General features: G+C 31.6%; 1 protein-coding gene across 2 annotated transcripts; it reads right to left on the minus strand.

Moving 5' to 3' along the window:
• Positions 1 to 17,745: 17,745 nt before the first annotated feature.
• On the minus strand, positions 17,746 to 21,821 carry LOC143626458 (dammarenediol II synthase-like). 2 transcript variants are annotated; one of them, XM_077096547.1, is made up of 14 exons: positions 21,442 to 21,821; positions 21,057 to 21,245; positions 20,767 to 20,856; positions 20,470 to 20,664; positions 20,310 to 20,394; positions 20,065 to 20,231; positions 19,751 to 19,939; positions 19,301 to 19,657; positions 19,023 to 19,181; positions 18,861 to 18,907; positions 18,639 to 18,782; positions 18,296 to 18,554; positions 18,133 to 18,216; positions 17,746 to 18,053 (listed from the first exon to the last, which is right to left on the minus strand). In XM_077096547.1, exons 1-14 carry the CDS (start codon positions 21,643 to 21,645, stop codon positions 17,943 to 17,945), a joined length of 2,280 nt encoding a protein of 759 aa, XP_076952662.1. In that variant the 5' UTR covers positions 21,646 to 21,821; the 3' UTR covers positions 17,746 to 17,942. The 2 variants fall into 2 exon arrangements, with proteins under 2 accessions (XP_076952662.1, XP_076952661.1); XM_077096546.1 differs by having other exon boundaries at positions 17,746 to 18,066.
• Positions 21,822 to 27,536: the final 5,715 nt, after the last annotated feature.

Raw genomic sequence — 27,536 nt, forward strand, 5'->3', positions numbered from 1 at the left:
ATCTTTCAATGGCTAGTAACATGTGTATCATACGCGTTAATTGTATAGAAATATATATAGTGACATTGATGATGATAATAATAATAATAATAATAATAATAATAATAATAATAATAATAATAATAAATTGTTAGTGTAATATTTATAAAAACAAATAATTTTACATTCATTAGAAGGTATTACAATGTTGTTTTTAGTAAAACAAAATAACATACAAAGTAAATTGTCAACTTAAAACATCTTTCTAACTTAAACCATGAGGTCAAAAAGATATATAAAAAAAATTACATCATGATATATGAAGTCATAAAGTCTTGTTTATTAAACAATCATCGAAATAGAAAATGTGTTGTAATTTTTATACTTGCAAAGAAGAAAACTAAAATCACCACAAAATCAAATTCAGTGTATTGTTAATAAGAGAAATAAAGGTACAAATACAATTCACAAGCTTATAAACAAATCATAAATCTTTATATACATCATTGGAATAAAAGAATGGATTTTATGATAAGAATTATATAGAGATAGTCATCATATTATCATACGCTTTAATAGAAGTTGTTTGACAAAATTATTACACGGTTTTTATTTATGGATGATTTAGATAAACTTTGTAAGGATGTGATAGAATTAATTATGATGTCAGTTTTTGTCTAAATCTGAATATTAAATTTGAATATTAACGTGTGTGAGTTTCGGTTTAATTTGAATATTCATATCTTGTCAAATTTGGTTATGAAATAATTTATATATGAAAAATGAATATGTATTTTTAGTTAAAAAAATAGTATAACTTAAAAAGAACTTGTGATGACACGAATTCATACCGAACAAATTTGATATTATTTTAAAATTAAAACAAACTGTTTCAAGCTAATTACAAAATATTAAAAAATGGTTAATTGGTCAACTTCAAAAAATTATGGAAAGGTTTTTAATTTTTGAAGCATTATAATCGGGGGTTTATTTTAAACATTATTTTTTTTACATTTAGGCATAATAAAAATGGTCAAATATAAAAGAATGGAAAGTTTGTTGAGATTGAAGACTATGGAAAGCTTTAAAAGCTTGTATTTAATTTGTAAAATTTCGTATTTAATCGGGTTTAAATATGTTATGACTATTAACCATAAATTAAGCAATTACAGTGACTATTTAAAATTTGAAACATAAATATAAATTCGAAATGATTTATCTCAAATTCCGTATTTAAGCAACCCTTACTATATTTTCAGTAACATTAAAACTAAAAGTAAGTTATAATAATGATTCTAATTTGAATTTCGAATAGAAAATTGAAATTATTAATTTGGCGGTTTATTTTTAGACATTAATTTTAACATTTATGCGTAATTGAAAATTGTCAAATATAAACAAATGGAAAGTTTGTTGACATTGAAGAATTTGGAAAGCTTTAAAAGTTTGTTAGTAATTAGTAAAATTCCGTATTTGATTGGTAAATATGTTATGAATATTAATTATTTATTAGTTAAGAATAAATTAAACAACAAAGATAATACTTATATTTTGGTCAACCTATGTATTTAAGATCATTAATGCTGGAATTCGGTAATACTGCTAGAACATATTTTAGGCATCAAAAATGCTTTAATTTTATACGTATTTAATCTTGATTAATTATGTGATGAATATTAAGCAAAATTTAAGAGACAAAGACTTGTATTTTAAGTAAGATTTTAAATAAAAGTCAAATGACTAACTTCATTTGAAATTTAAATATCAATTGAAGTCATTTATTTGTATTTTAAAAGGTAATTCTGTAATAAAGTTGGAAAAAGTTTTATGTAAAACGCATATTATAAAAATAATGACAAACATGTTTAAAATTGATAGAAATTTTCTATAACATCCACACATATTAACAATCAAAACATGTTTACAATTAGTAGAAATTTTCAATAACATCCACACTCATTTGAGACAATTTGCTAATTCACAATCTTGGACCACCAGAAGCTAAAATGAATAAAATTAAATTAATGTTACATAATAATTTTATAATTTATATATACTAAATTAAAAATTAAAAACACATATTTTGGTTTAGCAAGAACTAACAGTGGCTAAATCAACCATATCTAAGAGAATAATTGTAAATAGCACATAAATCAGTTTAAGAATGCAAGGCTTCCTTACATAGGCTTGCATTCTGTTGTCCTGCAAATTATTATTAAGATTAGTAAAAAGTTGTATGAATAATATAGTAAATTAATGAATGTGTTAACAATACCATTTCATCTTGAACAATCATTTCGATGGACCAATCTTGCCCGGGCTTTGAGTTGTCCTTCAGCCGCCAAAGTTTCAAAATACACACCTTTAGAATACACTCACTGTTAAGAACATCAAATTGGTTCAACATAGTGATATTTTTTGGCTCCATCTTGCTAGCGGTGAAAAATTTTAAAAAACACAAAAAACTAAAAATTAAATAACAATAACACTTTTAATATCAAAAATGAAATACGAAAGTGGAAGATATATAAACAAAAAAACCAAAAACCTAAGCACAATGCTAATCGTTTTTACTAAAGAGTCTTTGATGGTGTAAGAATATGCCTATCAAATGTATGTATTTATACCAAATGAATTAGGGTAGACTAAATTATAGAAGAAATGTATAAATGTAATTGATTAGAAACATAAATTTAGGAATTTTAAAAAAAATTCAAAAAATTATAGTAAGAAAAAATAGAATTGAAATCGTGATTAATGGATTTTAAGATAATATGCAATGTTACATAATTAGATTAGAATATAAATATAAATTAATTCCTAAATTTATAATTAATCGGTTATTTTTCCATTCAATAATATATTATAATTTATTTCCAAATATATGTAATGGTTATTGTTTAAAATGTAAGTTACTAATTATATTATTATTTACAATACTATAATCTAACTCAAATAATTAGTAAATGTTTACAATAATAAGTGAATGGGTGAATGGGTCAACAATGGATTTGTAACTCAATTGTTAGTGTTAAACAATAATAAGTCAATGGATTTGTATTTGAATTGTTAAAACTTATTGACTGTAATTAAGTCAGTGGGTCAATGGGTCAATGGGTGAATCGGTCAACTAAGATAATTATAGTAAAACTTAATGATTGTTAATTAATTAAAATTTACATTCAAATTTAGACCATAATTGATACAATAATGAATTCAAATAGAAAGGGGGGAATATCAAATTTACCAATTGTTTCATAAATATTCTTTGAAAATTTAGACCAAATTTACCAATTTAATCATTTGGCCGTAATTAAATTTGATATCAATTTACAAATTTAGACCGTAATTAATAAAATTTATTATTAATTTAAGAAAATTAAAAATGAATGGTACAAATGGGTCATCCTTTCCTAAATGTATAATATATAATGTAACTGATAAAATACAATTCAACACAGGTTATAACATAAAAATAATGTATTATAACTGATAAAATACCATTATCGTAATTTTTTTTATCATTTGTATCTTTAGCCTATGATAATATATAATTAAATTATATATTATATATTATCTAAAAAATTAACACAGGTGGTGAATGAAATCAACTAAAAAATAACAAAGGTGGTGAATGAAATCAACCAAAAATAATAAAATATTAAAAAAAAATTTAGGTCAACTATGAAACTTTATCACCACTTTGTAATCTCTTCTATTGATGAGAAAACAAATAATTAAATAAATTATATATTATATATTATCTAAAAAATTAGCACAGGTGGTGAATGAAATCAACAAAAAAATAACCAAGGTGGTGAATGAAATCAACCAAAAAAAAAAATAAAATATATGATTTTTTTTTAATATTTCGTATTTAAAACTATAGGTACGATTTTAAATAATACATTAATTAGAATAATCAAAATGAAAAATTAAAGAATAAAGGAAAGAAAAAAGATAATACTTTAATAGCATTGATGAATCTTAATTTAATATATTATTGATTTATTTTATTAACTTGAAAATTAGAGAAAACATTGATATACATAGAAAGTATGAGAATCAACCAATAAGAAGGGGGGATATGGACTTAAAGCTTATTGCTTTAATAGTACAGTTAGATATTGGTATAGATGGCTATTTTCATTTTATATAGAAGTTATGAATCTCTTTTGTTATTTGTTACTTAAGCTATGATATACATTTTTTTAACACAAAAATATTGTCATAAATTCATGTATGCCACCTTGATGTTTCATACCTTCATCCAGGAGTTGCTATTCATCACAAGTTTATTATATTGCTGAAGCATGCACCACAAGAATGTACTTTTGGTAAATTTCCATTTTGTTTATTATTATTATTATTATTATTATTATTATTATTATTAGGAATATTGGTTTTTAATACTCCCAAATTTCGCTCATTGGTAGATAACACTCTGAACTTTTGATTTGTCACCCACCACTTCCAACTTTCACCCTATTTTTCAGTACCACTCCCCGTCTAAATGAACACTAACCTCGTTAATGTTTTGGACTAAAAATTTCATTCAAATTAGTTGAGGGGGTAAAACAGAAATTTTATTTTTAACACACAACCTCCATTTCCGGTGACCTCGTTTTTCCGGCGATCTCATTTTTTAAGGAGAATTTGAGTTTTCCGGCTATCTCGTCTTTCAGAACACCATATCCATCATTTCATTGAGCTTCACATATGAATTTGAGTTTTCCGGCGAGTTGCAGGTTTCCGGCGAACACCATATCCATCATTTCACCGCCCACTGCCCCAAAACCGCAACCCCCGCCCCCCGCCACCACCAGTGTCTCACCCAGCCACTTTCCGGGATCACCTACGTGCCGGAAAATCGTGTTGCAGGTTTCCGGCGAGCACCATCTTCATCATATCTCCACCGATGCATAATCTTCATGATCTCCATCACCTTTTTACACCTATGAACCATCTCCATTTTCTGAAAAGACGAGATAGTCGGAAAACTCAAATTCGCCGGAAAAAAGAGGTCGCCGGAAAAACGAGGTCACCGGAAATGGAGGTTGTGTGTTAAGAATAAAATTTCTGTTTTACCCCCTCAACTAATTTGAATGACATTTTTAGTCCAAAACATTAACGAGGTTAGTGTTCATTTAGACGGGGAGTGGTACAGGAAAATAGGGTGAAAGTTGGTAGTGGTGGGTGACAAATCGAAAGTTGGGAGTGTTATCTACCAATGAGGGAAAGTTGAGAGTATTAAAAACCAATATCCCTTATTATTATTATTATTATTGGTCATTACATGGATAATGACCTCATGTGTGATGAAAAAATAGCTCTAACATTTGTTTATGAAATTTCAATTACAACATGCGCATAACTAAATTGAAGGAAACTCATGGCCCAATGAGCTTTAGCTCAACATTAACAGGAATTAGAGAAAAAGTGAAGATTTAAGATGGAGGTCGCATTTGGTATCAGAGCCGACAGACTGTGAATGTTGATCAAATCCTTTTACAAAAACATATTTGGTAAACCTCAACACTTGTTGCCTCTGGTTCAAAAGTTTTTTTTGTTTGTTTGTTTGAATGGCACCTCTAGCTCAAGAGTAATTTCCTAGATATGCTATATTTTCATCTTTATCATGTTTTCCATGATAAACTTAAATATGTAGTTTTGTGTGAATATGTGTAAAATTAAAATGATCATGTGTGACAACAAATCCGTAATACAAGTTTCAGAAAATCATGTCTAACATGATCAAATAAAACATATAGAGGTTGAACGAAACATCATTAAAGAAAAACTTGAAGCCTGAATTATACAATTGCCATTCGTTCGTTCTAAAGACCAATTAGCATATATATTAACAGAAGCCGTCAACGGAGAATAATTAACGAGATAATTTGCAAACTAAGTATTGAAGACCCCACTACTTAAATACTACTTAACTTTAGTGAGATTGTTAGAAAATGATATAAAAGAAAATTACATAAGGCTCTCATTTTTTTTCTTACTTGGAAGAAATCATAGCTTAATGCCAGCATCAAATGACCATCGGCAATCCAAGAATCAAGGGTCAATAATCTTTTTTTATTGTGTTTCATTTTTTAGAACCTTCTTCAGTAAGGTCAAAAATTATTACTTGTAATATCAAATTACGAAATTCGTTATATATTTACGGTCAAGTTAATAATTTATGTCGGCAAGAAAATTGGACACGAAACGAGAACTTCAGTGCGCGCATTTAGCTTCAGTGGGGATAAGGCTTCTAGAACAAATGTGTTAGGCTATACATGGGAAATATTGTTCTTTATTTATGTGTGTTGTTTCAGTGGTGTAAATCATTCATCCATAGGGAGCTCACCTTGGGTGGGGTTGGTTCGTTTATCAATATATCAATCTTTAACCGACAACGAGATCATTCCTTTATTTTATATTTATATTATTTATGTTTGGTCGTTTGATTTACCGCATCCGCATCGAACGCCAATCAAGAACAAAACCCGTTTGTTGTCAGATCTATTTTGGGGATATACACTTGGTATCAGAGCGGGTTTGAATCAACTGATTCTACTTTGTTTTTGATATTCGGGTTCCATTTTTGCTATTACCGGAACACGGATGTTAAATATCTTAAAGAGCCGTTGAAGTTTTAAAAATAAAGTTTCAAGATCTTGGAAATAAAGCTGAAAATAATCGTGCTAGAAGTTATTCTTTATAAATCCGGCGTTTTGGGTCCATTCTGTCATATACCGAAATTCCGCCAACCCTAGGGTTCTTCTCCGGCTACGATTCCAGAGATTTGAGATATACAAATCAAACTTTGATATTCAGTTTATATCCAGTGAGTGTAGTGAAGAGGTAGGTCCCAGCAGAGACCAGTTGGTCCCGCAAGACTCACCTTCAACAGGGTTGTCTGCGCAAAGGCCATCTGCTCCCGCAGGACCCACCATGCTCATAGAATCTTACGCGCAGTACGCAAGCTGTACACGCAGGGAAAGCCTCCCAATGGTGAAGTACCCCGCCTGTTCCCGCAGTTGCGGATACAAGCCATCAGGGAAGGCTACCCGCAGACAGCAGGGCTACACGTACAAGACTAGCTACTTCAGCAGTCACATGAAGGCATGAGCAAGGCGGGAACAATCCCGCCCAAATGAGCCAGTCTGATTCTGAAAGATCTTTTGTACCATACCTACCAAGGTATGGATAGGACAGACGATCTGACCAGAACAGCCCATGAGCCAATCACAGGGTGACAGCTCACCGACAACAGTGCGAGGAGGAGCACCCTCTAGTACTGTTTGTCACTATTAGCCGCTGCCTACTCACCAACCCTCACTGTGGAGCAGGCGCAGCCTACAGTTGGTGGAATAGTATTACTGTTGGCCGTAACCTATTCACCAACCAGCATGGCCTGCGTACAATCCACAGTCAGTGGGACGTGCATGGTCTACAGTTGGTGGAATAGTGCAGCCGACTTTATTACTGTTGGCTGTAACCTACCCACCAACCAGTATGGCCTGTGCGTAATCCACTGTTGGTTGAACAGGAATACTATTCAGCCGGCTGTACCTTCTAGAAAACCTACCTTCGGCTATAAATACTCCAATATCTTGGAATGGTAAGATCATCTACTATCTCGTATAACTTACTTGATAATTGCTCTAATAGTATTCATATACTTTTATATTCAAAGAGCAATATAGACTGATTCTCACGCCGGAGGGTGGTCACAAGGAGGAACCCCCCCCTTCTCAGTGACGAGCTTACGGTGTCTGTTTTGCAGGTTCCCTAAAGTACAACTTACTCTGCTGGACCTAACCTTCGTGGGAAACATTATCTAGCCCCCAGATTATCGAAAATGTTTTTATACTTAGCGACAGATAACCGACCCTCAAAATTTCCAACTCCCTATAAAAAGATTTGTAGCTAGTTCTGTCACTCATAATTTTCCACCTTAGTGACTTCAACTGCTTTTGTTTAAGAAGCTTATCAACTATTAGACATAATATAATTTGTCACAAGGAATCTGAAAATGTGGAGTCTTGGGATACATACACTCTTTAGGTCACTATGTTTCTTCTTGTAAACATATTCAGTTATATTCACATACAATACAATATATATAATTACCAAGTTTATCTTCAACCAATAACTAAACATAGCAAACACCAAAATATCTAACAATCTTTTGATTACCATACGTTCCAAACTAACCTGCATCCGCATAAACAAATCACCGCATGGATGGAAACCTTCTCTCCGCTTGTTTCTAAAATGTTGACGGGCATCTTCAACTTCTTGTCGTTCATCTGGAGTTCCGGCATCATGTTCAAATTCCCAAATTTGCCTACCAACAAAATTGTTGGTGGTAAATAAGTAAGGATCGGTCCCTTGTGCGATCTTTAACTTCCACATGATAACAGAAGGGAGTTAAGGTGATAGTGTCTACTATCTAATAGGCGGGTTCATATAGACTTCTTTCTTACTCGTTCAATATTGAATGCCACCTCATTTATGTCTCTTCGTAGATGGTATATTAAAAGTATACAGGCATTTAACTTTTACAATAATTGGTCTTGAATGTTTCCTTTTTTAGTATTTTTGATGAAAAGTAATTAAAAAAGAATTGAAAATTAGTATTGGTGGATAATAAAATGCCTTTCATATAAAGATGATGCAGTTAAAAGATAATGATAAAGTTAATCAACTGATATTAATAAAAACATTTGGAACAATAACCGTGAGCACACAAGCACCCCGAATTAGACTTCGTAACTCAAAGAAAGGCGAAGAAAAAAATTAAAAACCTTTGCAATGCTTTTTATTTATTTGTAACTTGGTTTTTATTCAAGTGCTTTTGGGTGTCCTCTAAACAACTCTCAACTTGCTTTTATAGTGAAAGCATATCGAGGGGCTTGAATTGGATAAAAGAAATAATTAAAAATCAAAATCAGTTGCATTAAACATCTTCATAACTTTTTATGAGTTATTAACCTAATTAAACCTTGTGCACGAGTTTAAAAATACACAGGTGGCCATAAAAGGGCCACACTGTGCGTGCACAACGAGTTACGGCTGCTTCATCCTTCAACGTTTCACTTGAGTGTGACTCCTTTAAAGGGAACACCGAATCAAGAGTGATCATCTTTACAAACCATTTAAGGTTTTGTCTCTTCACCATATAAGGAGTGATCCGACCACTTCTTCCACTATATTTTGTTAAAGTATTTTAACAGCTTTAATTATTTATAAACACCTACCCTCAAGCATCGATATCTTCTTCCTCTTAGCTTCGTTTCGAACACAGTTTAGTTCATTGCGAAGCTCTCACAACATAGAGCACAAACGAAATAGTTAACATTTATATTAACCAAGTTACATATAATTAAGAGTTAAGAGTAAAATGCCATTTTCGTCCTTGTGATTTGGTAAATAACGCGAATTTAGTTCAAAAAGTTTATTTTTTGCATATGGACCATCCACATTTCCCAGTTCTTGCCAATTACATCCAAATCACTAACTCCGTTAAATTTAATTGTTACGTTATGGGTAGACATGTCTTTTCACTATATCTTTTTTATAATACTTATTTTAGTGAACTGCGGTTTTCGTCCTTGTGGTTTGTCTAAATCTACGGTTTTAGTCTAATAGTTTCAAGTTTGCAATTTTCGTACTTGTAGTTTCATTTCACTTGCAATCAAACCCGAATTTATTAACCTCGTTAATTTTGGTCGCTAACACATTTGCGTGCCCCTCACGTGACGACTAGTTTTGTCGTTTCTCTCCCTAAATAAACTTCAGTCCTAATTCGTAAAAACCCTCACATGAGGGGCTAGGGTGTATTTGGGGAAAGGAAAAAAACAAGGAACAAAATTGCCCCACACGTAGCTTATAAATAGACATTTCCTATTGAATATACCAGGGGCGCCTCCGAGAATTTTAATACCTCGGCCGAGCCAAAGTTAAAAGGCCCGTAGGCCTTAACGAAAATTTTTTATTCGCTAGCGTACATAGATAAATCTTTTATCGACCGATTTATTATAAGTAGTTACCATTTTAAGCATGTAATTATCTCATAAACCATTATAAATAACCTTATTTTTAATACAAAAAACATATATATGTAATATGTAAAACAAATTGCGCCCCGGAAACTTAAGTGCCCCGGCCGATGGTGCAGCTCGCACACCCTCCGAGCCTCCCATGGAATATACGTAGATATCTATGCCATATGTATTCTCCGTGTAATGTTACCATGCCGAATTCTCTATAGGCTTAACTTATGTAATGTATGAACTGCAACGTATATCAATAAAGTATTGTTAACGTAATCGTCTCGTGTACGTATCATGTTATGCGATTAGATCTTGCAAGAGGACCATACGTTTTCTCATTGACTCAATTTGGCTCAACTTTACAATTTATTATCATAAATATCACACATATAACTTAATCATGTCGATGGATTAATTCTAAGACTTTACTTAACCAAAAAAGTTGAGTAAGTCAGTTGCTTGTTATAAGGACTGAACTTGTGTTTATAGAATATATAGTCTCTCCCATATTGTTTCTCCATTCATATGGACAGAGAAACAATAATAAATGTTTAACGTTAAACAAAAAGATAAATTATTTATAAGATTTCTAATGTGTTTTAACACTTGTATTTACTTAAACTATTGAACTTTATATGCATTTATATTTTTCTCCTCCTTATACGAGAACCTAAATTAATCATAATTCTTCAACTTTTAAAACATTGATAACTTTTCTCAACGACATTATTATATAAAAAACAACACCATAAAATCAAGCATTTAAAAAAATTACATAAGTATTTTCTTTTCTAAAAAAACAAACTACTTTTTTTATGCTATACTATTTTTTTAAAGAAAAAAATGATTTTCTTTATACCTTGGTGTGTTGTACGTATAATAAGTGTGATTATAGTCATGCGTAATTATGAAAATATGTTGTGTAATTATCATAGAAGGTGTGTAAATTATCTTTCTTTATGCGTAATTATGTGCATGCAAAATTGCAACATATATTGTGTGATTATGTACGTGTCAAAATGGGTTGGTATTATTTTCAAACAAGTTAGAATTAGGTGATGTTATTTTCCAACTGATCGGAATAGGTTGATATGGCACGGACAACCCGACGTTAGTAGGCGCGTCAGGCTCGCTATGCGCGTCAACCAACTTTGGAACGAACACAAACCCACATCTGCCGCATAAAGCAATATCAAACTTGTAATCAATGTCGATACACATGTAACGAAGGCATATCGACCACATAGTTGTTACCGGTACGAGCGTAACTTGACGACCATAAACACATAATGCATCATCGGATGCGTAACCAGATTCGGTACCTGGGTAACCCGCGCTTGAACGCATGAAATCTAACGTTGCCACGTGTGTAACGCGGCATCTGACTCGTAACCGATGTCGGTACGCATGTAACCCGACATCAAACGCTTAACCAGTGTCGGTGTAACCTGACGATGTTAAACGCCTTGCCAGAACCCGGTTGTCGGTCGTAAATCGTATTCGTGTAACATGCGAATTTTTTAAAATTACAAAGTATAGCATTACTATACTCAAATTAAAGAGAACAAAATTCTCGTTTTTATGGTGTAGTTTCTTTTTTTATATATTAACGTATGAAATAGTTATGATCTTTTAAAAATCGTGAGGGGTATTGGTTTTACTTGAGGGGCCAAAAATATATATTGTTTATATAGTAAAAGTTGATAAAAATTGAGAGGCCAAGATGTAAGTATTGATAGAAAGACATCTTTACCCTTAAAAAGAAGTTAAGACATACATTAAGACTTGTAAACTTAGCAATATTTGTTGAACCTCTTAACTTTTAAGATGTCCTTCACTCACTATTTATATATAATAGAGATAATATCCTTGTCAATTAAATCAAATGATATTATTTTTTACTTTTAGTTTATAGATTACTTAGTTTATATCAATCGTTATTTCATAATTAGTTTACATAAGTTTTTTATTTTTTCTCACAAGCTCGTATTAATTATAAAAATAAATGTTATAGTTATTGTTTATCTACCATGGCCATGCGCATTAATAGTAGATGGTACTTCACATGTTAAAAAAGCAAGTTAAAACTTGATAAGCTATTTTGGAACATGTCATGCTACTTTTTGTATGTGGTCCTTTCAACACAACATAGTGCGTTACCAAGTATAGGTGGTAACCATAACTCATTCTTTAATCAATAATAATGAATTTTGGTCTACTTAAATAAGTGAACGTGTCAATTTGGCAACCCACATCGTTGCAACCACCGACACCAATATGTGGAGGTTAGGGGGGCGGCCGTCCACCTTAAATTTTTTTTAGTGTTATTTGTATGTGAAAATCCCGATCACCCCCTTAAGATTAGTGTTAAGTCTCGATGTCGCCCCCCAAAAAATAATTCTTGGGTCGGCCACACCATGCCCGCCACCCCGCTGTTGGAACCATCCACTAGCTACCATAAAAAATATAGCGGGAAAAACGATTTTGGTACTTTTATTTTTCTAAAAATGTTACTTTCAACACGACTTCATTTTGGCTAGATCGAATACATTTTAACCCAAAACCAAATAGATGGTTTTTTTTTAATGCCAATTTTAACCGAAACTAAATTTACTTATAACCCATATTGACTCGAACACATTCCGACACATGACCCAAACCCACCGTACCCTTATATTATTTAGCCGCCTGCTCCATTCATATGTGATATTATCTTCATTCTTTCATATAAACCATTATTTAGAACATCCTTGCTTCTTCAATGCCGGAGTCTTTTGAACTTAACATTTTCACATATTAAATATGAAATACGAAAAATGGTGTACGCCACTATTGAGCGTCCCCCGCCAACCAGTCACACAACTAACATGCGGGAATTAAGTCAATCACGTGCCAGGGTTTTGATTCATAGCAATGGCGAAGATTCATTAGGGCCAGGGGTGCCCCTGTTTTTTTGCGCAGTAGTGTAAATATGTTCGTTTTTTGCCAGAAAATTTAATATGTAGCGTAAACTTACTCGTTTTCTCCCGAAAATTTGAGCCCGACCTCCGTATTTTTTTCACGGTAGTGTAAATGTATCCGTTTTTCGCCCGAAAATTAATACGTAGTGTAAACTTACTCATTTTAGCCCAAAAATTTGAGGCCGACCTCCGTATTTTTTTCGCGGTAGTGTAAATGTATCCGTTTTTTCGCCCGAAAATTTAATATGTAGTGTAAAGTTACTCGTTTTCGCCCGAAAACTCCCTATTTTTTTTCGCAGTAGTGTAAATGAATCCGTTTTTTCGCCCGAAAGTTTTATACGTAGTTTAAATTTACCTGTTTTCGGCCAAAAATTTGAGCCGTCCCCCTCGTTTGTGATTCTTTTTAAATACATTTTGAGTTCGCCCCCCCCCCCCCCCCCCCGACGCTCGAGTCCAAGCTTCGCCACTGAATTTCCTAGACCTCCACAATATATGTTCACCTCTTACCACCAAGGCACAATCATGGGAACAAATATAAAATCCAAGGAAACGAAACAATGGATATAGTAGGTATAAATTCGTCTTAGATATAGGTAATTACCTACATTGATAGAGCCATTTAAAAGACGTGGGCAATTGAAGCACGACGAATCATAGCTTCCAGAGTTTTCAGGGCTGGCAAAGAAAATGACCAGAACATGTTGTGTGGGGAAAGATGAGTTCAATAGCATGTTTGTCAAGTGGGGCTATGATTTGTATTCACCACTTTTGTTTTGTCAGTATGAAGTTAAATCTTACCAGTAGCTGTTTCTCTTGTGGGTTATGTAACTCTCAATACTGAAGAGTGTAAATATTGGACCATGGGATGTGCTTGGTTATCGGCAGTTGTGTTTGATCACGACCCCAATTTACATCATAATGAAGGATATTGGTATAGATGTCTATTTTCGCTTTATACAGAAGGACAGATATCCTTTTGTTATTTGTTACTTTTTAACACAAAAATATGTTAATAAAATTCATGTATGCCTACAAAAAATACTTAGCTTGTAAAACTTGGAGCAACACCAACTTGAAAGACCCGAATGACTAATACGAAAAGTGCAAGGGTGGTACGGAAGATCTCAAGGGGCGGTCTGGTGGATATCCAAAGTTGAGGGACCAAGTTGAATAACTTGGTGTCATAATTATCTTTTACTTATCTATACTAATTAATAAATAAAGTTTTCCTTATGCCACGTGTCCTCTATCTAGCCCACCATTCCTCTTAATTTCCCGCCTCCCACCATACTCATTTTACAAACTCGGTTCATATCCATACCCGACCCAATTAACAAAATATATACCATATATAAATAGCTATTATAATTTAGTATTTTGTCATTCTACTTATTAATTGGAGTCAACTAATTTAAACATACAATATATCTTACTTATTTAAACATAAACTCCTAATTATGTTATTTCTGTAATTTACACCATAATTATACCTAATATTATGTTTGAATTTTAAATTTCAAATATTTATGTTAATTGCATATTTTTGACATTTTAATCAAATTAATGATTTTTTTTTTAAATTACATGTACTTTAAAAAAAAAATTGATTGATTCATACTCAAAATTAATTGTTCTCATTCCAAATTACCGATAAACTCATTAAATGAATCATATTTCTATAATGTTATAAATACCATAACGTGATGACAAAAACATATATGATTAACTATTCTGCATCTTTTGGTAAAACATTTTTAGCATCCAAGTATGTTTTTCTGCATTGATCATCATATTTTGTAATATTTTATTAATTATCATACACAACAAATTATGTAATTAATTCTTCAATCAATGTCTCTAATACGTAATGAAGCCAAAAAAATTTTTTTATTAAACTGAGAGACAATAGATAAAACCAAACAACAGATGTGCTAACGAAATTTAGTAAATTGAAATGATTTTAATGATGAGGAGCTAAATATTCAATATCGGCTTTAGGGTCAACCAAGTAATCCTACAGCCTTTGGCCTCCACATTCCTAGGGCCACCATAAGTTTAAGGATTTAATATTATAAAAGAAAATAAAAATAGTGAAGAATACTCGTTTGGCCACAATAATCCCTTCATCTTGTGATTTAAACAATTTAGTTTTATTTAGTTAACATTTATGGCATGCAGTTAGATTTTTATGTCTGATGTGGTTTTTGGGTTAAAAATTATCAAATGGAAAGTAAAAATCGTTATTCAAAAGGGCCTCAAATTTTTGTCTCGGTTTAGGCCTCCGAGCACGTTGAGATGGCCCTGTAAATATTTAACATCATTTTTTATTTATTTAATATTCAGCTATCACAACTATGTTAAATTTTCAGGAATGAAGTAAGCGTGTTCAAACCTTACTTTCCCAAATTTAAAGAACATATCCAAGAGAATTCTTGCTACTTTATTTATAGGCCCACACCAACCAACAACAACGCAAAACCCAAGCATGTGAAGAATGCCCAGAAAATCTTCCGTTGGCAAACAGATCTAAAAATTGCACCAACTTTTAAGGGAAGAAGTACGATTCCATTTTGGAAGACCAACTAATTCAATATTCTAGACTTGGGTTGATTATGTATTATTGTATTTATTATTCAACTTATTTTTTAACAAACATTTATTTTGTTTTCGATCACTTAATATTTTGCATTTTTGTGACAAATGTATTATTAAAAAAATACATATTACTTAACCGGAATGTATATTTGTACCTTTTATATTTAATACTCAAATTTGTTTATCAAGACTTTTTATTATTTATATTTCAAATGTTTATACAATTAAATTTGTTAAACTCGTGTTGTACACGGGTATCTAACCTAGTTATTAAATAAATTAGAAGTCTAGATTAATTATGTTTCCTAGTTTGAGTATGATTAGAATTGTGGGTGCTATATAAACTCATCGAAGGTTTTATTTGTGTAGAGTAGAGAGAGTAGTTTGTATTCCGTTCTTGTTTCATATTAATGAAAAGAGTCGCATAAACGTTTTATGCAAAATCGTGTTTGGTGTTCTTGATTCACTAGTTTAAGGTTTAATATACATAACTACATATTTTAATGTAACATGAAAAGCATGGTAAAGATGAAAGGATAGCATATCTAGTAAATTACTTTTGAGCTAGAGTTGCCAATTTAAAAAAAAAAAGAAAAAAAGAAAAAAATACTTTTGAGCTAGAGGTAACATGGGTTGGGTTTTACCAAACGTGTCAAAATGACAAAATGATTAATTTTTCAGGTTGATTCAAGACACGTTTTGTCAAAAGAATTTAATGTTTTTAATAAATGTAATGTATTGAATATGATTATAAAAGAGACTATTTCCACTATAGTTTCATGACTTCATCCCTACTCTTTCCTGCTAATTATTTTCTTTATATATCTTTACATATGAAGAAATTCATACTAGTGAATTCAATGCCATTTGATATGGATGCTATTGTTGGGATAATAGAGAGTTATTATGGTTTGCGACTTTGGGTGATTTCAAGGTGTGCATGCTATATCAGATTCAGTGATCATACTAGAATCAGGCAATACCAATTTCACATTTTGAAAAGTTTAATCATTTAGAATTCAAAATGCATTAACCTCATATGAATCAGTCACACCAATATCAGATTTTGATAAATACCCAGATAAAAAATTAACTAGCATCGCTTCCTTTCAAATTATGCATTATTAACTAAAATTTGTTGTTCTGCTCATTCTGGTTAAGTGTTTATGGTTCATATTTGGTTTTATGTATAAAATAAAAACCGAAAAACCCGAACTGAATCTATTTTTTTGCATTTTATAATACATCAAAAAAAAAATTAAGCATTGTATTTCTACTACTGCTACTACGTGCCAGTTGCCACACTATCCACTGATGCACGTTTATTTGGCATTGAGACATATTATGAATGATAAACGTCAAACAAATTTGATTAATGTTTTCTAAAATTGGCTTGTGCATTTCTCTCAAATTTTTTAAATGTTTTCTTTATGCGAATCCAAATCGAAATTATTTTTACAATTAACAATTCCAGACCAGAACCATTTAATTTAGGTAATGTAGCAGCAGAATTACTAACTACGGGTATATTCTATTATATTTTATATATTTCTGGTTCATTGGTCGCACCATTTCGGGGGGGGGGGGGAAATGTACGCCTTTGAATTCATACTCGGATTATTTTTTTGAATGAGTTTCGTCAAACACGGGTTTTCAAAGTGGCTAAACGCGAGAGACTCTTTTGGATCACGAACTTTGCCCATGCTTTCCCGAACAAAATTTGCTTCAGAGTCCCAAATGTTTCCCTCATTTGATTTAGTTTCTTGGCCTCGAGGTGGAATGTTTTCGTCACCTTGAAAAAAAATTTCTAGATGTTTTTTCAAAGTCGAGTTTGACTCCGACTTTAAGACGCATCACATTCTTGCATCGAGCTCATTCCTCACCACTTGACATTTCATATAATTTAAAATGCCGCCAAATTTCTTTGTTTTCATTTCTAGCTTTAACCGCAACTTAATGGCGTGTTCAGTGTTGAAAATCCAACACCAACAAAAGATTGTGTACATATACCATTAAAGCGCGTTTATTTTTATTTTATTTTATTTTATCATTTCTTCAATCAAATCTCAGCTCGATCATCTTGACTCAGTTTATGTTGATCAGATTCAACAATTCAGGTTCGCAATGACGATTTGTGAAACCACATTAAGATAAGATGATGGATAATATGATTGTGTATTCATTTTAATGATATAGTCAATATATAATATAATACAAAGTACAACCTTTGTTTTAGTTACACTAGCATAGAAGAGTAACACATAGACACCAGAGTTTAATATACATGACCAATGACTTATCATCTACACATGTTTTCTATATTTTGATTACTTCAATATATATATATATAAGTTTACTTGATCCAAACTCGTTTGCGATATTCCCCAAGTGCCCAAAGTGGAAAGATGTTCCTGTATTCTGCGTAATGTAACATGCAGTTCTTCATGTATACACCCGCGATCTCCTGCAAAATTTATCTTAGATGTAAATAAAAATGATTAGCTAAATGTTAGAAAAAAGGAAAGGGCTTTGAGTCTTGTAACCTGTTGAGAAAAATCTCCATTATCCAACTGTGCATTGATTAATATTTTTGCTGCTTTATGCAAGGGCGTTGGGTCTCTTTCGGCCTAGTATGATAATGAAAGAACATGTATATATGTGTTGAAAGTAAAAATGATGAGCTTGACTGGTTACTGAAAAACTAACCTGTCCGCCTAACATAAGACCAAGCATAGCCCATGATGTTTGAACTAGGTTCGTCCGATTTGCAGCCAACGGTGTATATACCTCGCTAGGACAAGACTTGTAACTCTCCCCCCATCCACCCTCTTCATTTTGTTTCGATAGGAAGAACTCAACTGCTTTACGAACTGCGTTACTGTTGTTATATGTTTTTCCAGCAGAGATTAAGCCTCCTAGTTCAAAAAATGTGCCATAGAGAAAGCATATTCCCCAATAACCATACCTGTCCAATTTTATATATTTTCATTATACTATTTGTGTTTTTATCTTTTAATAGTTGCGTGGAGGACCGAGGTAATTAGCTTACCATGAACCATCATTCAGCTGTTTTCCCTCCAAAAAGCAAACGGCTTTTGCAACTGAAACTTCTATTTCTTTAGCCCGGTGCCCTGGATGCAACTGGTTAAAGGCTAAAAGGGCTTGGATAATTGATCCTGTGCACTCAACATGCCTAATTAAATCACCCCAAATAAGAAAATATTAGTATCTATTATCTCTCAAGCATTTCTGTTAGTGAGTGGTTACTTACTCTTTCTCAACAACAATGTCTGCAAAAATTTCTGAAGGATTCAACACCTGCAGAAAAGTTAGGCATAGAAGATACATTCAGCGTCGATTTTCTCTAAAAGAATACCGAAAAAAAAAACTAATATTTTTCAGAAGATTGATATTCTTGATATTTTATATTCACCTGTAAATATGGTTGTGGGACGGGTGGCTCCCAAATAGCAGAACCTCCAGTTATAGGACTCTGCATGTATAGAAGGACATTTACAGCCTCATATAACCGCTCATCGTTTACTTTTTCTCCGGAGATTTCCTCGGGCATTTTAGATAGTAACAGAAGACACTACAGGAGAATAGTTATTAAGAAAAACATTTAAGATTGCGATTATATTAAGAAGCAATCATTTCCCAAATATTAAGAAAAACATTAAGATTGTGATTATAAACTTGTCATTGCATCACCTTTAATGCTTCAGCTGTGCAATCTGAGACAACCCAACCTTGATCTTGGTCCGAGAAAGTCCACGCCCCTTTAGTAAACTGCCGACACATTTTACTAAAATTTCCAGAAGGGTTTTGTTTGATTTGAGACTCTTTGATATAAAAATGGGCTTTTTTTAACGAATCACCGTATTCTTCAACCATATCAGTAGCTATTATTGCTTGAGTTGCAAGTGTGCAGTCCCACGTTTGACTCCCGAAACTCTGCATTTTCATCCCATCTTCTGCTAGCCATAAATAATCAGGCACTCTAGCAAGGTGGTGCTTGAACTCATCCCCATTCGGGTTTTCAGCCCACCAACACATCATTTGCAAGCTCTGAATTGAATAACAAAATCGAGTTAGTATAGGTGGATCGGTCGGGGCGGTTGGGTAATAGCTCTTGACTTAAAACAAGTCATCTTTTAGTACCTTTTCTACACATCCAATGGTAATATATCTGCTCTCTTGGGCACCATATCGCATTAGCTCAACCGCTCTTTTGAGACCTCTTTCTCTTAGCTTGGTGAACGGCCAGTACTTGAGGACGGGCTCACTTAAGTAATGAAGACTGTCCCATAACAGATCTTGGACTACTGAGTGAGGATAATACAGATCCTCCTGCACTTGGTTATAAGCACACATATTTGAGCATAAATTTGTCAAAACTACTACTGCAGTTTTATAAAATGAAAATAAAAAAAAAAACTTTTCATGAAAACTTTATAAAATGTGCTTCTAACAACCTTGCAACAGTTATGGCGCTGCTTATTCCAGTTTATGTCATGATACGGGATAGGATGGATTTCTTGGCGAAGTTGCAAAACAAGATCAGTGATCGGACCATGGAATTTTCTCCCGTACAAGTATGACATAGGCATATAAGTTGTCCGGCAATAACACCACATTTTTGCTGTATCACAGAAGAAAAATAGTGACATATCTTTCATTCAATATCGCGTATCCAAGAGCTTCTTACATATGTATATACCTGGATGAAATGGTAAAGCTTCAGGGAAAAGCCAAAATTCCGGTGGAAGTGGGTTGCACCCTTCCCATTCGTATACACCAAGCACCTGCACACAAAGGTATTAATGATAACTTTAAAAGACTCGTACCGTTTACTATGTCAAATTTTATAAGATGTTTACTGAGAGATAAGTTTTGCCCCATGAGGGAATTGTGGCTGCACCACCATGGTCTAGTATCCACTTTCTGCCTCGGTCCACCACACCATTTCCATCATATGGTCCTTCTCCTAGCAACCTTAGGGCTATGTAGCTTAATGCAGACCCGAACATGGTGCTGTGTCCTTCGATATAAAATCCCCACCCTCCATCGTCATTCTGACAATGAAATTTAACAAAAAAAAAAAGAAAAGGTTAGGATATTTGTCTGATCACTAGTAAGTAATTTTAAGTTGCATTTGTCTAGGAGATGGTTCTTACTTGATGGTTATAGATATAGCGTATCATTTCGGTCTTATGATGTTTGGTCAAATGCGTGTTGATAGCTCCACTGATATACATTGCAATAAGCTGCAAATTGAATATATATTGTTTGGGTCCATATTCCATATATATTGTCACATATATTATACGGTTTCACAAACGTATACCGCCTTGAGTCCAAATTTAATTGTTGGTCGTGTCTCTCTTACATCTATGCATCTCTCTTATTCACACATAATCCAAACAGGTTTTTATATTCTTGCTACTTAACAAAAGATTGAACTTACTAGGGGAGGAGTGAAAAACATAGGGCCAGAATTTTCTGCCGGCCAATGACCATCTTTAGCTTGAATCGCACGGTTTAATCTAACTGCTTTCTTCACTGTCATCGTCACAGTTTCATAATTCACTTCCTCACCCTCTTCTAACCTAACCGGCGGTATGCTCAATAAATCAACTCCATTTTCCTTGATCAACTGCATATCATATAAAACACATCACCTAACATAGTTATCTCATTTATGTTATGTGTTCTTTTTTCTTTTTCCTTTTGCCACCTTAGTGTGTACTTCAACTGCTTCTGTTTAAGAAACTTATCAAACTAAACGTACCAAACACTTATTTATCACAAAATATTAGCAATCTTTCGATTTCCATATGGTCCAAACTAACCTGCATCCGCATAAACAAATCACCGCATGGATGGAAGCCTTCTGATCTCCTATTGTTTCTATAACGTTCACGGGCATCTTCAACTTCTTGTCGTTCATCTGGAGTTCCGGCATCCGGATCAAATTCCCAAATTTGCCTACCAACAAAATTGTTGGTGGTATATAAGTAAGGGTTGCTCCCTTGTGCTATCTTTAACTTCCACATAACTCTTTCAAAAAGTGGTTGATGTATTAGTATCTATTGTCTAGCATGTATATATATATATATAATAAGCGGGTCTTCATATGGGTCGGGCTTCCTCATATTCATATCTTGTCCGTTCAATAACGAATATTGCTACCCCATTTATATCTCTCCATAGATGGCATTTCAAAAGGTCTAAATATTTAAGTCCTTTATTATCTTTTAGAGTTAAGTTAAAGTTGAGTGATATATTGCGAGATATATTGCGAGATATATTGCGAGAAGTGATATTACAGCGAGAATAGCGAGAAGTGGAGGTATAACTCCATTAATTCCTAATTTCACTCTCTTTCATATGATGGGTCGGTTGTATTTTTGTCTTAATTACACATTCAAACCTACTTACAAACATATAAATGTACCGAGCCACATTCAAACTTATGTACCTACACACATACAAACATACATACACATATACAAACATACATATCTACACACATACATATGCACCTACACAACGCACCTACACATAAGAAAGGGAGTGAAATTAGCGATTAATAGAGTTACACCTTCACTTCTCGCTGTAAAAAAACTTCTGAAATGATCCACAATGGCGGATCTAGAGAATAATTTTGGGGTAACGTAAAAAACAATTATCGTACATTAAGAATTTTTTTTACCAGTTTCACGTTAAAGATGTCCTGATTACGCGTTTCGCGTGTAATGGAGCCTAGTATAGCATTTTGCTCACACAAGTGTTTGGTTACGCGTCTGGCGTGTCTTAGGCCCGACTTCGTGTTACAAGCATATCGCCACCCGATTAACCCGTTTGCAATGGTGGATCAAAACAAGTTAGCAAGTTCGCCTATAATGGGTCGCCCCAAAATAACCCAAACTTGTTAGCTTAACGATATTTTGTAAAATTATTCGAACTTATTAACTTACTAATTCAATGATTTTATTGATATCTTTTGATCATATCAAACGTATATTGTTATTGAGTGATTTTTAAGTTTACTCAACAAAAATATTGATAAACATAATATTTAATTAAATAATAATATAAAAGACAATTGTAAACCAAAAATAACAAATAAAAAAAAATTATAAATTAGTTAACAAATCTAACAAAAAATCATATCATTTAAACATATTATATTTATCTGTTCAATTTAACTAAAATATTTGTTAAATAACTAATGTGAAATGCTTAATTATAAGGTGATATAAAATTCAAATTAAACTAAAGGGTAATATTTATAATTGTGTTCAACTAGAAGGGGGGTAATTATAAATTTGCTTTTAATTTATTTTATTAAACCCAAGTTCTTATCTTCTCCACTTCCCTTTCTCTCTCTTCCAAGATATCCATACTCCATGGATTTCAAGCTAAATGCAGGTTTTCTTTGAACTTGAAAGGTTTTAAGAATTTTTAGGGGTAACATAATATAATTTCAGGGGCAACGAAATACATAAAACATGAAAAAAAAGTTAAAAATTTTCACTTCGCCGGAAAAGTTGCTACCCCTCCCTCTCATGTAAGTCAGCCCCTGATGATCCAATACCTATATATATATACACACACACACGTGACTCGTCTTGGCTGTTGTTTTCATTTCTTTTGGTAAGGACTAAGGATTCAAAAAGGTGAATAACTAAAAAGAAGATGTCTTTTATATATAGAGACTAGGTTATTGACCCGTGTACGACACGGGTGGAAATATATAAATCGTTAAACAACAACAACTGAAAATTATAATTTTAGACGATGTCAATGGACAGGTAACTACATTGGTTTTTGTTATTAGAATAAAATAATGTATAGAATATAATAAACCATAAATAGGTAAAAAATAAAATCGTTTTATAGTAAAGTTTGTTATATTTAGTTAAATTCTTTAATGACTATTACGCAAAAAAAATGAATAAAAAAATCCTAAAATATTGAATAAAAACGGACGGTCCTAAAATATTAAAATTTTCAAATAATTTAATAGTTTATAAAAAAATTATTACCATTAGATATGATACGCAATGGTTGTCTAGACGTTGACACTGCATGTTTTGCAAACAAAATTATTATAACATACTATTTATAGAGTAATCTTAAATTAAGTGCACCAACTCACTAACCATTTGTATTATTCCTCTTATTGGAAGATGATGATTGAGAATTAGTGCGTCTCTTGGATCTTGAAGACATCTAAAATATAAATAAAAAACCATATGATTAACATGTAAAACATATAGAAATCTTTTATCATGAAGAAAAAAAGGTTATTCAGGATGACGTATTATTATATTGATTATACAAAGTATCTTAATGTTCAAACAAATCGTACATACCTTGAAACTTATAATATCATTCATCTTAAAATGTTATCAACACATCTAAATTATTGAATCTGAGAGTGCATAACCGACCAAGTATTAGGAGTGGCAGTTTAAGAGTGACATATTGATATTGTATAACCTCATGTAATCAATATATAGGCTTGAAGTTTAGGTGTGGAAGTTTATAGTAAAAGTATTTTAAGAGAAGATCAGGCTAGTTGGTTGCCATAAATTATGTTTCTTCTATAGAAATATTCATTCCATTTGTTAAGAAATGTGTTTTTTGGATTTGATTTGGCATAACATAAGTTTGTCGTTACAAATGATTATTATGATTGTGTAATTTGTTTAACCAAATCAATATAATATATAGTGCATTTTGTATAATTTTTAGTAGAAATGAAAATTAATTAGTAAATATATTTACTATGAATATCAAAGAATGACCGATATTTTTGGTAACATTAATATATGAAAAATAAAAGCATAGTTGATAATAAATAACCAAAAAATAATTATCATAAAATTTAAATTCAAAACACAATCTATTTTTCATAATGTTAACGTAAAACTTGGGTGAATTTACATTGATTGATGAATTTGTTACAATTTTAATTAATTATATGTGAAAATGTAAACAAATATGACAATCTACATTTATTGATAAATTTCTTCCAATTTTAAGTGATTATGAGTTACAAATTATATGTAACTATCAAAATTAAGAAATAGTTAAATTCTAAAATTATATGATAATTTACTACAACAAACTTCCATATGTGAACCTATAAATCGAATACTAATTGACTAACATATACATATACATATTGACCAAGTAAATTAATAAATGATAACTTACTATTGAATCTTAAATTGAAAGATTAAATATGCTTAAATATAATATTACTTTTGAAAGCATTGATTTTAATGTTCAACATTCTAAACTAACATATAGAGATTCCGTTAATAAGTAAATTTTAAAGAAAGCAATAAATCATAGGAATATTATGATTAGTTAACTTATGTATGCTATTAGTCTTCAAAAATAGTGAATAAGTAAATTACATAGTGTCATGTATGATTAATGTTTATTGTTATGTAACATTAGTACTGCTGTAGTTAGTTACATATATATTTAATTACATGTATATGTATAGAATTGTGAAAGACAGTATTAGAGTAACCTTTTAATAATACCAAAAATAACTTTTTGCATTCACCATCAAGATAAAGCATACAAACTTAAGCATACCATATTTAATACATATGTTGTTAAACAGTCTAAGGTTATGTCATTACCTAAACATTGAAATCCATAAAGTTGAGATAAACGCAAAAGACGATAAAGAAACAGTATAACACCCATGGATGCAAAATGATACGGATTGGCCTTATGGCCAATCAGTTGATTATGTTTCGGTATGCAAGCTTTCCTTACATATGCTTGCATCCTGTCACCCTGTTACATTATTAATACCACAAACAATGTTAGTTATTAAATATATAAAATGAGGAGGAAAATTTTTTTACTAAAAACAAATATATTTGTATAGAATAATACCATCTCATCTTGTAAAATCATTTCAATGGACCAATCATCTCCGGTTTTATTGTTGTCCTTCAAACGTCATAGTCTGAGAATACGAACCTTCAGTACACAGTCGTTGTTGGAAACATCCAAATCCTTGAACATGGTAATGTTTAATGCTTCCATGTTGTTGTGTCAGAAAAATTAAGATTAAAGCAAAGATTAAAGATTCAATAACTCATATTTATAATTTGTAAAAAACCTTGAGAATGACACAAATATGAATGTTCAGGAAGGAAGTGAGAAATGTGAGATTTTCTTTATTCGGTTTTGTAGTATTTATAGATGAACATATTCTGTTTCAAAATTTGAATTGTTAGATTAAAAGGAAAGGTGTAATTATAGTAAATTTATGGAATAGAATTAGGGATTTCAAAAATGTAATTGATAATTCATATTTATTTAATTTGAAAGTAATAACCGATTCTAATTAGGGGTTGATTAATAACACAATATCAATAATAAGTCATAACTCATAGCATACGAATGAAATGATATTATAATTCATGTTTACAAAATTAGACATATTAAGTTGATTTTAGAATCAGTTACACATTAAAAATTGAATATTTAACAAATACCATAATTGCCCGAAATAAACATAGGAAACATATCAATATGAATCAATTAAATAAAATGGACGATTCATGTTTACAAAATTAAACAAACTAAGTTGAATTTGAATTCAAATTCAAATCCGTAAAAAGTTGTAAACTTATAGTAATGATATGATTTAATAAAAAGCAATTACTGTTAATCAAATTTGAAAACAGTTACACATTAAACAATTAAAATACTAAGAAATACCATAATTTATTAGGAAACATGCCATCATAACAATTACATTCAAAATATAAGAAATATCATAATTTAATTTTTTTAACATTAGACATTAAACAGTAAACATTAAACATTAAACAGAGGAAACATATAAATTTACATAAACAATTAACAATTCAACCTGATAACCTAAGAATGTAAAATACTAACCTAGGTTAACAATCTAAACTATAAGTTAAAAAAATTTTACATTAAACATTAACCATTAACCATAGGAAACATATCAATTAAACATTAAACATAGTAAGCTAAGAATGTAAAATAATAACCTAGATTAATATGTTAATGTAATACTAACTATCGATGTGAAGATACAAACCTAACAATGTAAAATACTAACCATCGATGTGGAGATCTGAGTAACAATCGCCATGGATCTTCTGAAATCGTTTCCAGGATCGAATCAAAGCAATCGTTATTATCCAATACCGTCACTTGCCCAATTTATAATCCGATATCCGGTTTCGATTTTATATGAAGAACATAACGAAATCATTATCCGATTGATATACAATAATGACCGATTGAATGGAGGCTTTGGTGGATTAGGTTAAAAGGTTTGGTATGAAAGAATGCGTGTATTAAATTGAAGATGAAAGAAAACAAAATTGGAAACCGGGTTTCTCTTTCATGGTTACATAACTATTTTAATTATCAGTATTTTTGAATTATTTAATTGGTAAGAAAAATAGAGAAGTGGTAGTTATATTTGGAAGATATGGAAATCGTCCAATAGGAAAAGGCCATGTGGAGGCAAACTAATTTGTTTTAATAGTATAGTAGCATTGCAATGAAAAGAATAATGAAGCTAATCAATTAATGATAATAAAAACGTTAATATCTCTCAACAAAATCCATGTTTATGTGTTTAAAAACATTTTGATCATTTAATTTAAAAACAAAATCCATGTTTGTATGTTTCTCTGGTTTAAAGCTATAACTAGCCGGAACTAAAACCAAGAGCATCCACTAGTGCAACACATTTGTTTTTATTTCAAACAGCAACTCAATATATCACATCAGATTTTAAACCAACCTACAAAAACTTGTATTTCTCCTACAATGATTATTACATGTTCTTGTTTCAAAACGTCACCTCGTAACCTGCTTTTCGTTTTATTTAATATAGAATTAATGTGAACGGGCCTTC

This window comes from Bidens hawaiensis, unplaced genomic scaffold (assembly GCF_021521415.1).
Source record: "Bidens hawaiensis isolate Kalapana, Puna unplaced genomic scaffold, B.hawaiensis_p1.1 tig00004371_1, whole genome shotgun sequence".
NCBI lineage: Eukaryota > Viridiplantae > Streptophyta > Magnoliopsida > Asterales > Asteraceae > Bidens > Bidens hawaiensis.

Bases quoted from the DNA above. Each gene is read 5' to 3' on its own strand.
- LOC143626458 (XM_077096546.1), bottom strand. From the start codon at position 21,645: ATGTGGAAGTTAAAGATAGCACAAGGGAGCAACCCTTACTTATATACC. The intron at 20,857-21,056 runs GTAAGTTCAATC...TTCAATTTGCAG, and splicing joins TGTTTTTCACTCCTCCCCTA to CTTATTGCAATGTATATCAG. The intron at 19,658-19,750 runs GTACTAAAAGAT...TATTCAATTCAG, and splicing joins CCATTGGATGTGTAGAAAAG to AGCTTGCAAATGATGTGTTG.